Raw genomic sequence first — 12,851 nt, forward strand, 5'->3', positions numbered from 1 at the left:
AAGGGAACACCTTTTCCTGGGCTTGCAAAGCTTGTCTTTCCTTTAGGCAGGTCCTAGGTCCCCCCTTGGCAAGGCGCTGTCTCTGGACTGGACAGTTCTGCTGCTTTATCCTGCCTCGTGGTGGGGCTTGGGATTTAAGGCCAAAAAAAAAAACAAAAAAAACAAAAAAAACAAACAAAAAAAAAACCACGCTGCTCTGACAAGCTGTGGGGTAATGCGGAGTTGGGCAATGAAATAATCATCTTCTCTGTAGTTGGAAACCTATGCAAAGTGGGTCCCATCCAGTGGGAAGTGACTTTAGGGACACCTTTTGCAAAGCATGGCTCTCTGGTAGCAGGTGCTGTCCTCTGAGGCAATGACACAAAAGAAGGGCCCATCCCTGGCCCTCTGAAGGGAGCAGTAGAATCTTCTGTGGTTACTCCCTTGCGTCAGATGTAAGAAGAAATTACGATCTATTCTGAAGGAGGAGAGATGAACATTTATCAGGAACAACTATCTCTGTGCCGGGCACTGTGCTCTAAGAGCTTTGCCTACATACCCATTTAAATTTTAGAAATAAATTGCTGGTCTTTAAAACAAAGTAATTCATGGATTTAAAGAAATTTGGGGAAATATTATCAAGCCTAAGAAGATGAGAAAATGACCCATCGTTCCTTGGTCTATTCTGTTTAATCCCTTGGTGGCTGGAATGAAAGTGAGAGACTAGCCAGTTCAGAAAGACCAGGTCGGGGGGCGGGGGAGGGCGCGTTCTTCCTTCACGTAAGAAGTGGAAAGGGGCTCGGGGTGTTTTATGGCACAGGAGGGTAGTGAGGGGAAGGAGCCAAACTCTGCAGGTGGGACCACAACCTCTGGGCAATCAGTTACAGCCCTGGAAGGGGACTCCAGCATCCCTCAGATAATGTGTTCCGGAAAACATCAGACGCAGGGCTGGCATGTTCAGAAGCAGCGTTGGTTACGAGCAGGAGAGGCATGAGACGTGAAACCCAAAATGGAATCCTTGCTGCTGTCCCTCCGGCAGCACAAGTCAGGGTTGTCCAGGGCCCTGCCCCCCGGGGTCCAGTGGGACCCCAGGATGCTACAGGCTCAGGAGCTTCCTCGGGATTAGAGGCAGGAATCACCCGAAGTCAGTGGTGTTACTGTACCGTCTCCTGGAAGGCCCCCTTGGGGACTGTGCCCCTCTTCCTTAGGCTCATTGAACATCCTCGAAGGGCCTCCCCCTAAAAGGTGAGCACGAAGGGAAGGCCTGCCTGTCTGGTTTCCCAGCACCTAGCACCTAGTGAACATTCGAATATACTTGCAGTTAAGTGATGATTCACCTCCTATTTCCCCTTTAGGACTGTTTAACCTGATTTTGCCTCTTTGGGCCCCCCTCCCCCCCCACACTGTGATTTGTCTCCGTCTCCTCCGTCAGGGGTGACTCTTGTGCTCACGGGAACAGTTAGGGGCATCAGACATGAAGAATGGCATAACCAACCAAAGGGAACGGCGCAGGAAGAGCAAATGGCACAGTCAAGTGCAGTGAGGCTGTGATCCAAGAAAACAGTGAGGGGTGCACCTCTCGGGACAGGCTGGAAGGTGCAGATGAAACCACACTACACAGAATCACCATCACTGAGCCGAGGAGAGCTGGGCAGGATGGGCCCTGGAGAGCCAAGGGTGGTGACATTGCCAACTACAAGGACGCGTTTACAACCAAGAAGTTGCCACCTCGGGATCTTCTGAGCACAGGCTGCAGGTGGTCCTGAGCAAAGCAGACACGTCCTGGCTCTTGCTTCACACCCTTGGAATGGAAGAAGGAAGTAAAAATTATAGGCAACTTATATATGTGCGCACGTACTGGAAACATCAAGGGCCATTCCCTGGAGGAGGGGCTTTTGGGCGGGGCCTGAACACCTGACTAGGATCCAGATGGGTCTGCAGTGGCTAGGTGAAGCAGGTCATGAGCCAGGATGGAGCACAAGAGGTTGTTGTTGGAAGGAAGATGGGCGTGTCCTGAAACACAAAGCATTCTGGGAGCTGATGCTGGCAAGGTAGTTTGACACCAAATCATAGAGGGCCTTGAATTCCATAGTAGGAAACCTGGCATTTATTTTGTAGCAGTAGGGAGCCACAGCAGGCTTTTGAGGAGGAGAACATTTACATCAATCATTCCAAGCCCTTAAATTCACTCCAGTTGCCAGTTCAGTTGTTCAGTTTGGAGTAGGGGAAGGTGTTGAGGTAGAGTCAGGAAGGAAGTGAGCCAGAAAGAATGAGTGATTGCAGAGTCCGGGATGTCCGTGGGGTCAGAGGGGAGGACAGGTCCTATGTTCCTTGCTCCTCTCCAGGAGGAAAAAAATTTGTAGTGATGTTCCAGGACACTGGATGGACCAGTTTCTCTTTGGAAACAAAGATACTGTGAGGCTTTTTCTCCATCCAAGAGGAAGGTGATATACGTGTTAAAGCTAGAATCTTTCTATAGAAACATAATATGAAAAGGTGCATATTCGAATTTGGAGTGTTGTATCCTGCTTACCTAATTATTTGGGCTGTGTGGCCACGTGGCGTTCCTTGTGGGCTAGTTCCCTTTGGTGGGCCAGGCTGAAGAACGTGATAAGATCAAATCTGAGATGGAACATAAAAATCGTATTTATTTTTCCATGTGTAGAACGTGATGTTGGCATTAATTAATGGGCTACTGTGACCCATTTAAGAAGCCCTTGGAAGTAACCTCTGAGCCACCCATCTAATTGGTCCCTGGTAGACCAGAAACTGAAGCGTTTAAAATGTCACGGAAGCAATTACTTCAGGTTATGGACAGATGTTTTTGCCGTCCTCAACCCTGACGTCTTCCCCCAAGCAGACCATCACAATTGCCGCTTGACCACTGGTCTGACTGTCAAAAAAGGGACGGAGAGCAGTGGAATGTGGGGAAATCCCATCTACTTCCTCCCCGGGAGGAGAAAATACTGATATGTTTTGGAAACAATGCAGAATACTGATTTTCCAAACATTGATTCATGAGCAAGGGGGTCACTGTGTGTATTAGTTTTCTCTTGTTGCTGTAACAGATTACCTCAATGGCTTAACACAGATAAATTTATAATCATACAGTTCTGGTCATCAGAAGTCTAGAATGGGTGTCCCTGGGCTAAAATCCAGGCTTTGGCTGGACTATATACCTTTTGAAGGCTCTAGCAGACAATCTGTTTCCTTGCTTTTTCCAACATCTGAAGTTCACTTTCCTTGGCTTGTAGTCCCTCCTTTCATCTTTAAAGCCAACAGAGTCTCATCTCTCTGACCTTTTATTCTATGGTTACGTCTCTAAGTGACGATAGCTGGGAAGGGTCCTCATCTTTCAAGAACTCATGTGATTAGACTGAGCCCACCTGCATAACCCAGGATAACCACTGCATCTCAAGGTCCTTAACTTTAATCACATCTCCAGGGTCTCTTTTGCCATGTAAGGTAACGTATTCACAGGTTCCACCAATCAGGATGTAGATACCTTTTGAGGGGATCAGTTTTTTCTGCCTTCCACACTATGTACTAAACTTTTAAGCATAGGATGTGGTCCCATCCTCTGCACCTTCTGCTCTGCTAAAGCCGTAGGTGAACCGGGGTCTGCTTGGGAGCTGCCCTGACAGCTGGCGTGGTGATCCGGAGAGCCCGCTCGGAAGCAAGACTGCCTGAGTTCAGTACCAGTAATCTCATTATTCAACAGCCCCATTTGGCCTTGGACAATTTGCTGTCCCTAAGTATCAGTGTGTTTCTCTATAAAGGGAGGAAAATAAGAAGCAGATGGCACACAAATTAGGGCAATTTGAGAAGATTATAATAGAGATTTTAGGTCCTCTCACATTGCTAGAATGTTTCATTGATCAGGGTCCATTTTCCTCATTTGTACTGTAGCTGGTGTTCTGCAGTTGGAGATTCCTTATTCCATGGCTCACCCGGACGACCTGCTCCACTCATATTTCCAAGCAAACAATAGATTCTTCTACAAGAGACACTATGCCTTCTAAAGCTTTGCTCTTCCAGCCAAGCTCAGGGGAAAGTCATTTCCCCTAAAATGTCATCAACCCATTTGTTCACTGACCTAGAATGTCATCCTTTTCTGTTTTTCTCTTCAATTAAATGGGGGAAAATGCTTTCCATAGAAGTAATTTATGAAGCACTGCATATAGTAATGCTTAAAGCCATAAAAATAAGCCTCCAGGAGGCTAAACAAGTAACACTGCCTATCCTTCTACCCTGGCATTGCCCCTGGGTAACGTCGGGCACAGTACATTGGGGAACTTCTCCAAGCTCAACTGATCCTTGGGTGCCTATGAAGCAATTCCTTGAACACTGTTGCTAAGGTTCACGGAATCTTGAGATTTCTGTTCATTTAATCCACTTCCAAAGCAGAATGATCTTTAAAAATGTAAATACCAAGTTTACTTTAAAGCGAAGATATACCACCCCTAAACCCTAATATATATGTATTTATATATATTCATATATACACATATATACATAATGAATATATATGAATATATATTACATTTGATCATATATATATCACATATCATATATGGGTATGTTATATAATATGCATAATATGTATTAATATGTCATATGTAATATACAAACATATTAATGATATATTAATACATATTAATAATTATATAATTTTATAATATAATTATAATTCCAATTAATACATATTAATAATAATTATTAATATATATGCTAATATATATTTAGCATCACATTTGATGCTGGAATCCAAAATAAAGTTCTTTAAGAATATAGCACTCATGATACGGAAGGAATTTCAATGTCCATCAGTAAGTGAACGGATAGTGGCTCCTGGGCAGCTCAGTCGGTTGAGCATTCGACTTCAGCTCAGGTCATGATCTCAGTGCTCATGGATTCGAGCCCCGCCTCGGGCTCTGTGCTAACAGCTTGCAACTCGGAGCCTGGAGCCTGCTTCGGATTCTGTCTCTCTCTCTGCCCCTCCCCAGCTCACGCTCCATCTCCCTCTGTCTCTCTCTCTCAAATATAAGTAAAAAATAAATATTAAAAAAATTTTTTTTAATTCTAAAAAAAGATAAGTGAATGGATAAAGATTTATTTATTTATTTAGTGTGTGTATGTGTGTGTGTGTGAGAGAGAGAGAGAGAGAACAAGGGAGGGGCAGGGAGAGAGAGAGGGAGAGAGAGAATCTGAAGCAGCCTTCGCACTGTCAGCATAGAGCCCAGCGCAGGGCTGAATCTCACAAAACGTGAGATCGAGACCTGAGCCAGAATCAAGAGTCAGACACTTAACCAACTGAGTCACCCAGGCACCCCAAGAAGAATGTTATATATATCTATATATCTATATATATATATATATATATATATATATATATATATATATATATATATATATATCTATGATGGAATATTACTCAGCCATAAAAACAGAATGAAATCTTGCCATCTGCAACAACATGGGTAGACCTTGAGGGTATTGTGCCAAATGAAATAAGACAGAGAAAGACAAATACCATATGACTTCACTGATATGTGTAAAACAGACCAAAAGAACCAGCAAGACAAATGGAAACAAACTTAGAGATATAGAGAACAAACTGGTGGCTGCCGAAGGAGAGAGAGGTGCGGGGGGGGGGGGGGGGGCGATGGTGGGAAATAGGCAAAGGGGATTAAGAGGTACAATCTTCTAGTTATAAAATAAATAACATGAGGGGATGTAATGTACAGCATAGGGAATATAGTCAATAATATTGTAACAACTTGGTGTGGTGACAAATAGTACCTAGACCCTACTGTGGTGACCATTTTGTAATGTATATACATATTGAATTACTGTGTTGCACACCTAAAACTGTAGAACATTGTACGTCCATTATTCTTCAACTAAAAAGAGAATATAGCACTCATGTCATTCATTCATTCATTCAATTATTCTTTCAATATATATTTACTGAGCACCTACTATTAGGATTAAATGATGAGAAAGTGTAACAGAAAATGCGAGTGCAAGTTAAAGTGATAACCAATATAGACAAAAGACAGAGGATCCTATAAGAGCCTATAACAGAGTAATCACTAGAAACCATAAACAGATTCTAAGTAGGGGAGTTAAATGATGAAGTTTTCCTTCACGAGTATCACGGGCTGCGGCCTGGAGAACAGATCAGGGAGAAATCCAGGCCTGCCCAACCATCCTTAATGAATGTTCTTTAATACAGGAACTTTCTGCCAGACAAAGTCAGCCACATTTTCATTCCCCTCTTCCCACGCCTCCATGTGATATAGAGGCTAGATAAACTACCCTCTGCCCAGCGCCCTTTGCAACCACATGTAGCCATGAGACCCTGCTCTGGCCAGTGAGACTAGAGCAGAGATCTGTTGGCATCTTCTGGGAAAGCATATGCTTATTGGATAAAAGGAACAAGTACAGCCGTACCAACACCCCCACCCTTCTTCCCGCCTTTCTTCTTATTCTGCAACGTGGAAGTGATGCCTTGAGCAAGGGCAGCTCTCTGGCAACCACAAGGGAAAGGCCAAGATGGACATTCACATAGAACTGCATGCCTGCCACGTACGCATTGCTTGTTATGTAGGAAAAATAATCCCCCGTGTTTAGAGGTTGGATTTTTTTTGTTTTTTGTTTTTGCTTTCTAGCAAAAGCATTTTAGACTGATACAGTGATTCAAAAGTCAGTTGAACTGAAAACAGACTAACAGGTATTTCAATCATTGTTGTAGCTAACACAAGGAATCTCCAGCCTCCCCTCCTGCCACTGAAATCACAGTCCTTTGAACAGGATAGCAAAAAAGGGAGGGGAGGTCCCCTTTTGAAGACCTCTGAAAACACACTAAGGTGTTTCCGTGTGAAGCTTGTTGGGAGCCCACACTTGGTTCTGCTGTCACAACCTTAACTTTGAGTCTCGAGGCCTGAGTCTTTCTGAAATGTATTAGTCCCTTATGGAAGGGAACAGACTGTCTTTTACCCACTTTTGTAACCGTAGAAACTAAAACTACCTGGCACTTTGTAGGTGCTCAATAAATGTCCACTAAACCAGTAAGGGAAGCTGAGTACATTTAAGTAGAGAAGAGCAGTGTGCTATGTTTTTAAAAATAAAAATGAGGGGCACCTGGGTGGCTCAGTCGGTTAAGCGACCGACTTTGGCTCCGGTCATGATCTCGCGGTCTGTGAGTTCGAGCCCCGTGTCTGGCTCTGTGCTGACAGCTCAGAGCCTGGAGCCTGTTTCAGATTCTGTGTCTCCCTCTCTCTGACCCTCCCCACTTCATGCTCAGTCTCCCTCTGTCTCAAAAATAAATAAACGTTAAAAAAAATTTTTTTTTTAAATAAAAATGAGACCTAGCCTGATCTTATGGAACACATATGGGACAGAGCATGCTCAGTGAAGCATACACATTTTGGATTAAGAAATATGATTATCATTTGCCAGCTCTGATTCCTGCCTCTGGGCTGATAAGATGTGTCCATAGAGTCATTTTCACTCATTCCCGGACACCAGAACAGAAGGCGTCTTTAATGAAATGCGGGAGCCGAAGTGACAGGCTTTAGAAGCTAGAAACAGGCAATTGATGGCAAAGTCAAGATGAAATTCTTCAGTAGAAAAGACCTCATGCCTGAGGCATACTTTCTGTGTTAAAGTTGTTGTGGATTTTGTTTGTTTGTTTGTTTTTTGTTTTTGTTTTTTAAATGGCAACATAGTTTGCCTATTCTCGAAGATTTTTAATTTTCCACCGAGGAAAAATTGGAGGAGCTAAATAAATTCGTTCACTAGATCATTAATTTACACAAACAAAAGTAATACTGTCCTCTGGTCATTTCTGTCAGGAGCGCCATCTATATAAGCAGAGATGGGCAGGCATGGAACTGATCAATAAGGAGCAGCATCGGGGCCTCTTTGGATCATGTCTGTATCTGGCTTCTGATGCCGTTTGTCCAAAATGATTTCTGAAAACATCAAAACTCCCCAGTCCCGCTCAGCACCCTACTTTGCACCTCAGCACCGAGAAGCATTCTGCATGGGGCGGCCTGGTCATTGTGACTCATCCATGCAGAACCGGCTGAGCTTGCCAAGTAGGTTTTTTGCATCACTTGCTGTCAAATATGAGCCAACCTCTTATTGATTGCCACAGGGGAACATTCTCCCTAATGACACAGAGCTTCATGTTAAAGGATGTCAGCGAATTGATGTTGTCCTTCTCCAGGAACAAAAAGTGTCAAAAGTTAGATGGGACTGAATAGTCAAGGAAATATAAGTATATACCTTCCCATCTCCCCATTCCCAGCCCAGGAGCTGTGATCTACCAGTAGAGGATAAATCGTGCCAAGACTCCGGGACAAAGAGAGAAAACACCGAGCAGCAAAGCATCAGCAGTCATTGGACGGAAATAAATCCTGAGATGGTTGATAATCTGATTATCTGGATCGATTTCTCTGTTTCCTTCTCCACCCCCTTAGGGCTGGGCTGAACTTCCCCTTCAATGCAAACAGTATTAAGTGCCTTGTAACTCAGGAGCCCTGTCAGCAGACACTGAAAATAAGATGAATCTTGGATTTGATCGAGCTTGGGCATTAGGGTCAGGAAGACTTGGACAAAGATTTGGGCTTTGCCACTTACTAGCTGTCCTTGGGTACATCACTTAACCTCTCTAAGCCTTAATTTCAACATATTTACTAAGTAACTTTCAGGACTGAGAAATACATTAGTTAATCTATTCAAAATAATACCGAGGACAGTGTTGATCATATGTAGGTGTTCTTCAGGTGTTCTGAAAATGTGTGCTATTATAATTTATATAAGCTCCTGGAGCCCACTTTTGATTTTTTGGTAGGTCTGTACTCTTAGCATTTTACCAGAAACCATGACCAAAAAAAAAAAAAAAAAAAAAAAAAATATATATATATATATATATATATATACACACACACACACACATATATATATACACATATATATGTATATGTATATATATTCAAAAGCAGTATTATTAGCTGATGTTGCAATGGACCGTGCTCTGGAACCAACCTCAGCTATCACAGATTTTCCTGACGCAACAGAATGGGCTACAGAACAACAGAATGGGCTACAGAGGAGTATAAGGCCCTAAGAATTTTTAAGAAAATGGTAGGTGGTGTAATTGGAATTTTTAGATTCTTAAAAAGCATTGGATTTTAGGATACCCGACCTCCAGGACTCATTGATTCTTATTATTAAGCATTTGTGTGGCTTCAGCAATTTTTGATAGGTGCATTTATTTTAGAGCCCTGTTGTATCAGTAAGCTAGAGCCATAATTCTTCTGCATAGCAAACCACCCAAACTCAGGGACATACAACAATAAGCTCATGGGTGTGCAGGTCAACTGAGGTTTGACCTGTCTAGCTATGTGTTGGGTCCCTTCTGCTCCAGATGTGTCTCACCCTCCTTGGAACAGCAGCTATCTGATATAGGAGGGCAAGAGAAGAGGCTGAGCATGACCATGGAGGTGCATTGAAAGCCTCTGCTCACATCATGTTCAATATCCTCCCATTTGCCAGGCAAGTCACATGGCCCAAGCCAAAAAGTCAAGGGGCAGACTCCCTGCTCATCATGATGAGGCCAGGGCAAGGACTTGGGTATATATTCATACTATGGAGGATTCAAGAACGGGGGACCAATGAACATTCTTTCACCCATCTGGTGTTGTAAACTATTGCTGCAATGTAATTCCCTTTCTGGTCACTTAAGGGGGTTATCCTTTTGACCTAGCTGTAACCTCTGATAAAGAATATACCTCTTGGCACATAGTGAGCCCACATGAAAAGAGAAGTCTTCTTTAATAAATACATCCTTTTAAGATTCAGTGGTGTGGTGCAATGACTAACGAATCGTGGAGGCTTCCTCTGCATAGCCAGTCTTTAAATCCAGCCCACATCAGCAGAGACTGGAAATTGTTATCATCTAATGACAAGTCAGGTATCTAACTGATTGAAATATTGGCTTCCCTCCAATTCCCAATGATTTTGAGTCCATTTTATTAAAAGCATCAGTATAACTGATACTTCTGGCTTCAGATAGCACACTAGATCAAAAGCATAGATTACCTTGAAAACATGACCATTTTTCCTAGGAATAACTCTCCTTGGCTATCAGTAAGGAATATTCAGACTACTCTGAATCATTGGGTTGAGTTTAGGGGCAGCAAGGCAGGGCACTAGCTGAAACTATTACCAGGAATGTGGATGAAAATTTTTTTTTTCCTGTCATTTAATAGGTCTTCAGAGACTTACCTTTATTTTTAGCATGATATATTCATCCACTCCCTCAAGGGCCAGGAACTTAAGATTCTTTCTCATTATCAGTACTTCTCAGGAAAACCCAGAAATATCCGAAGGAAAACGGTCTCCCTGCTCGGCTGCTTTTATGGGAATCTTATTGGGTGGCAGAACAGCCCAGGGGTAAGAAGCCTGAGATCTAAGGTCTGTGGCTACATTTAAACTCAGATCCACAAATGGGTAGCTGTGTGACCTTGGCAAGGTTGCTTAACTTCTGTGGCGGTCACTGACACTGTTCATAGATGGTCAGTTCCCCTCCCCTCTTGGCACCAAGAAGACTGGAACCCTGGCTTCTTTGTGAGTGGGTGGTGCTGTGTAACTAGATCTGGTCAAAGAATTCTGAGCAAAGGTGTCATATGTAACTTCTTGGCTATAGCATTTAATAACTAATACCAGATTCTCCAGAATTCTCTCTTGTCCCTTTAGCACAATGACGAGCAACATTCAAGATGGTAGCCATTCCATCAGCCTAGTAACTACAATAGGCAGAGTCCCCCTGGTGACCTGTGATAGACTTGAGCCATGAGAGAGAAATAAACATGGCTGTACTGAGCCATTGGGAATTTGACGGTTATTTGTTACAATAACTTAATCTGGTCTACCCTGGTTGATACACCTCACTAGATCTTTTTATCTGAAAAATGAGGATAACAGTGGAATCTAGATATTATTAAGTAATCATAAACATTAAATAGGATAATATTGTATGATACTTAGAATAACACCTGGCACATAATAAATTCTTAATATATTTTAGCTATTATATATTATTATCAAGTTATTCTGTATCCTAACCTCATTATTTATTTTTAACAAGTTATTTATGTCTATCAAACAAGTTGCCATATGACTTTGAGAAAGTCAACCTCAACCTGCAATTGCCAGTATGTTAGACTAGATGGGCTATAGTTTTAAATCTCTAGACTTAAAATTTTATGCATCTTTGATAGAAGCACTCCGAGAATCCATCTCACAGATATTCTTTTGCTTAGGGAAATAAGATGTGTAATAAAACTAAACCTCCTCTTCTCCCCTATTCCAGTCGCTCCCTAACCCCACCTCCTCAAACAATAAGATCTATGTCCTTGTCACAGATTGTTCTGTATCCTGTTCTGAAGCTTTCTGCCCAGGAAATTACATCTGACTTGTAAATTCTTAGCTACAAATTGGTTTCCCAATTTAGGCACCTAAATCCTTAATAGTCCGTCTCCTCTCTCTGTTCTGTTTTCAATATATGTACATAGCAACTTGTTTTATTAATAAAATCTAACTGACTTCAAGCCACAGCCCACCGTGGTCTTTCTTTTGACAATGTGACTTATTTGGTCCAAAAGGAAAGGATTCTGTCTTTTGTTCCACTTTAGTCCTGGATTAAGGTGACCCCCCTCACACCACCACAAACAACCACTGAAACCTGTCCTCCGACTTCTCTGAATCAGAACTTTCCATGTCTTTATCTTTTCTCCTGTGTGACTCTGGCTGGCTCCTGCACTGGTCCCAAAGACCAGATGGTTCATATTGTCCAGGTTATGTATAAACCCAATTTGGGAAAGAGGAGGAATCATTGCAGACATATTGAATTACATGGTGGATCTCATTAGGAATCCTAATATTTCTCCCTCCTTACCTTCTTGATCTCAGAGTCTGTTCTTACAGACCACGTTTTATGTTCTTGTATATAACCTCATGGCCTCATCCCATCCCCAGTGCTTGGTTTATTGCAGATCCTGCTACTATGTTTATTGACTGCCTAGGTGGAGGCTGTTTTTTTATGTCTATCGTTGGCATTCATGTTCATACATGTTCATTATGGCTGTTAATAAAGGTATCATTTATCATTGCTTTATGGAGGAAAATGACACTTCCTTATTCTCTTTCAGATTGAAGACATCATCACAAAGATGCAAGATGACAAGACAGGGGGTGTGCCCATCAGAACAGTCAAGAGCTTTCTCTCCAAAATTCCCAGTGTCGTTACAGGTAAACTTTCTCCTTACAAGGTGTTGGTGGCAATAGGAAAAGACCACTGAAGAGTTGTATAGTGCTGATTGTGACCTGGGGTGTGTCTAAAGATTTGTGAGTAGTAAAGATGATACATTCAATGTGCTTCTTAGACAAAGTCGAGTTGTGGTCATGGTTTCCAGAAGAAGCTGCTCTTTGCCAACGATTAAGGATGGTTTTGCCATGACCACCCTTCCGTGTATAGGTTGAGGCTTCTGGAAAGAAGCTCATTACTGACCTGAATAGCCCATCAGCAATTTAGCCTACAAGATGTACACAAGCACAGGCGTATTAAAGAAATGATTTTAGATTTAAATAAGCTTTAAGAAAGTCTTATGTTCAAATTCTACCAAATGCTTTTATTTTTAAGTTTTTCAACTGACTGTATTTGAACTCTTGGAAGAAGTGGTTTTAGAATATTTTTTTCTGCATTACTTTGGGGATTTGGTGTGTTTTGTATGCTTGGACATTTCTTCAAAAATTAATTATGAAGTATATCAAGCACATGGGTATAGTTTCAAGTATAA

At 42.2% G+C, this 12,851-nt stretch overlaps 1 protein-coding gene across 12 annotated transcripts in view; it reads left to right on the forward strand.

Moving 5' to 3' along the window:
- The window catches only part of RGS6 (regulator of G protein signaling 6), a 603,304-nt gene that overhangs the window by 399,180 nt on the left and 191,273 nt on the right, over window positions 1-12,851 (forward strand). For all 12 annotated transcript variants that reach the window (XM_040477580.1, XM_040477585.1, XM_040477588.1 and 9 more), the window contains one exon: window positions 12,204-12,303. In XM_040477580.1, coding sequence (XP_040333514.1) covers window positions 12,204-12,303 — 100 coding nt within the window. The remainder of the gene's footprint in view (window positions 1-12,203; window positions 12,304-12,851) is intronic.

The sequence above is a fragment of the Herpailurus yagouaroundi genome, unplaced genomic scaffold, assembly GCF_014898765.1.
Source record: "Herpailurus yagouaroundi ecotype Mexico unplaced genomic scaffold, PumYag 141, whole genome shotgun sequence".
Classification (NCBI taxonomy): Eukaryota; Metazoa; Chordata; class Mammalia; order Carnivora; family Felidae; genus Herpailurus; species Herpailurus yagouaroundi.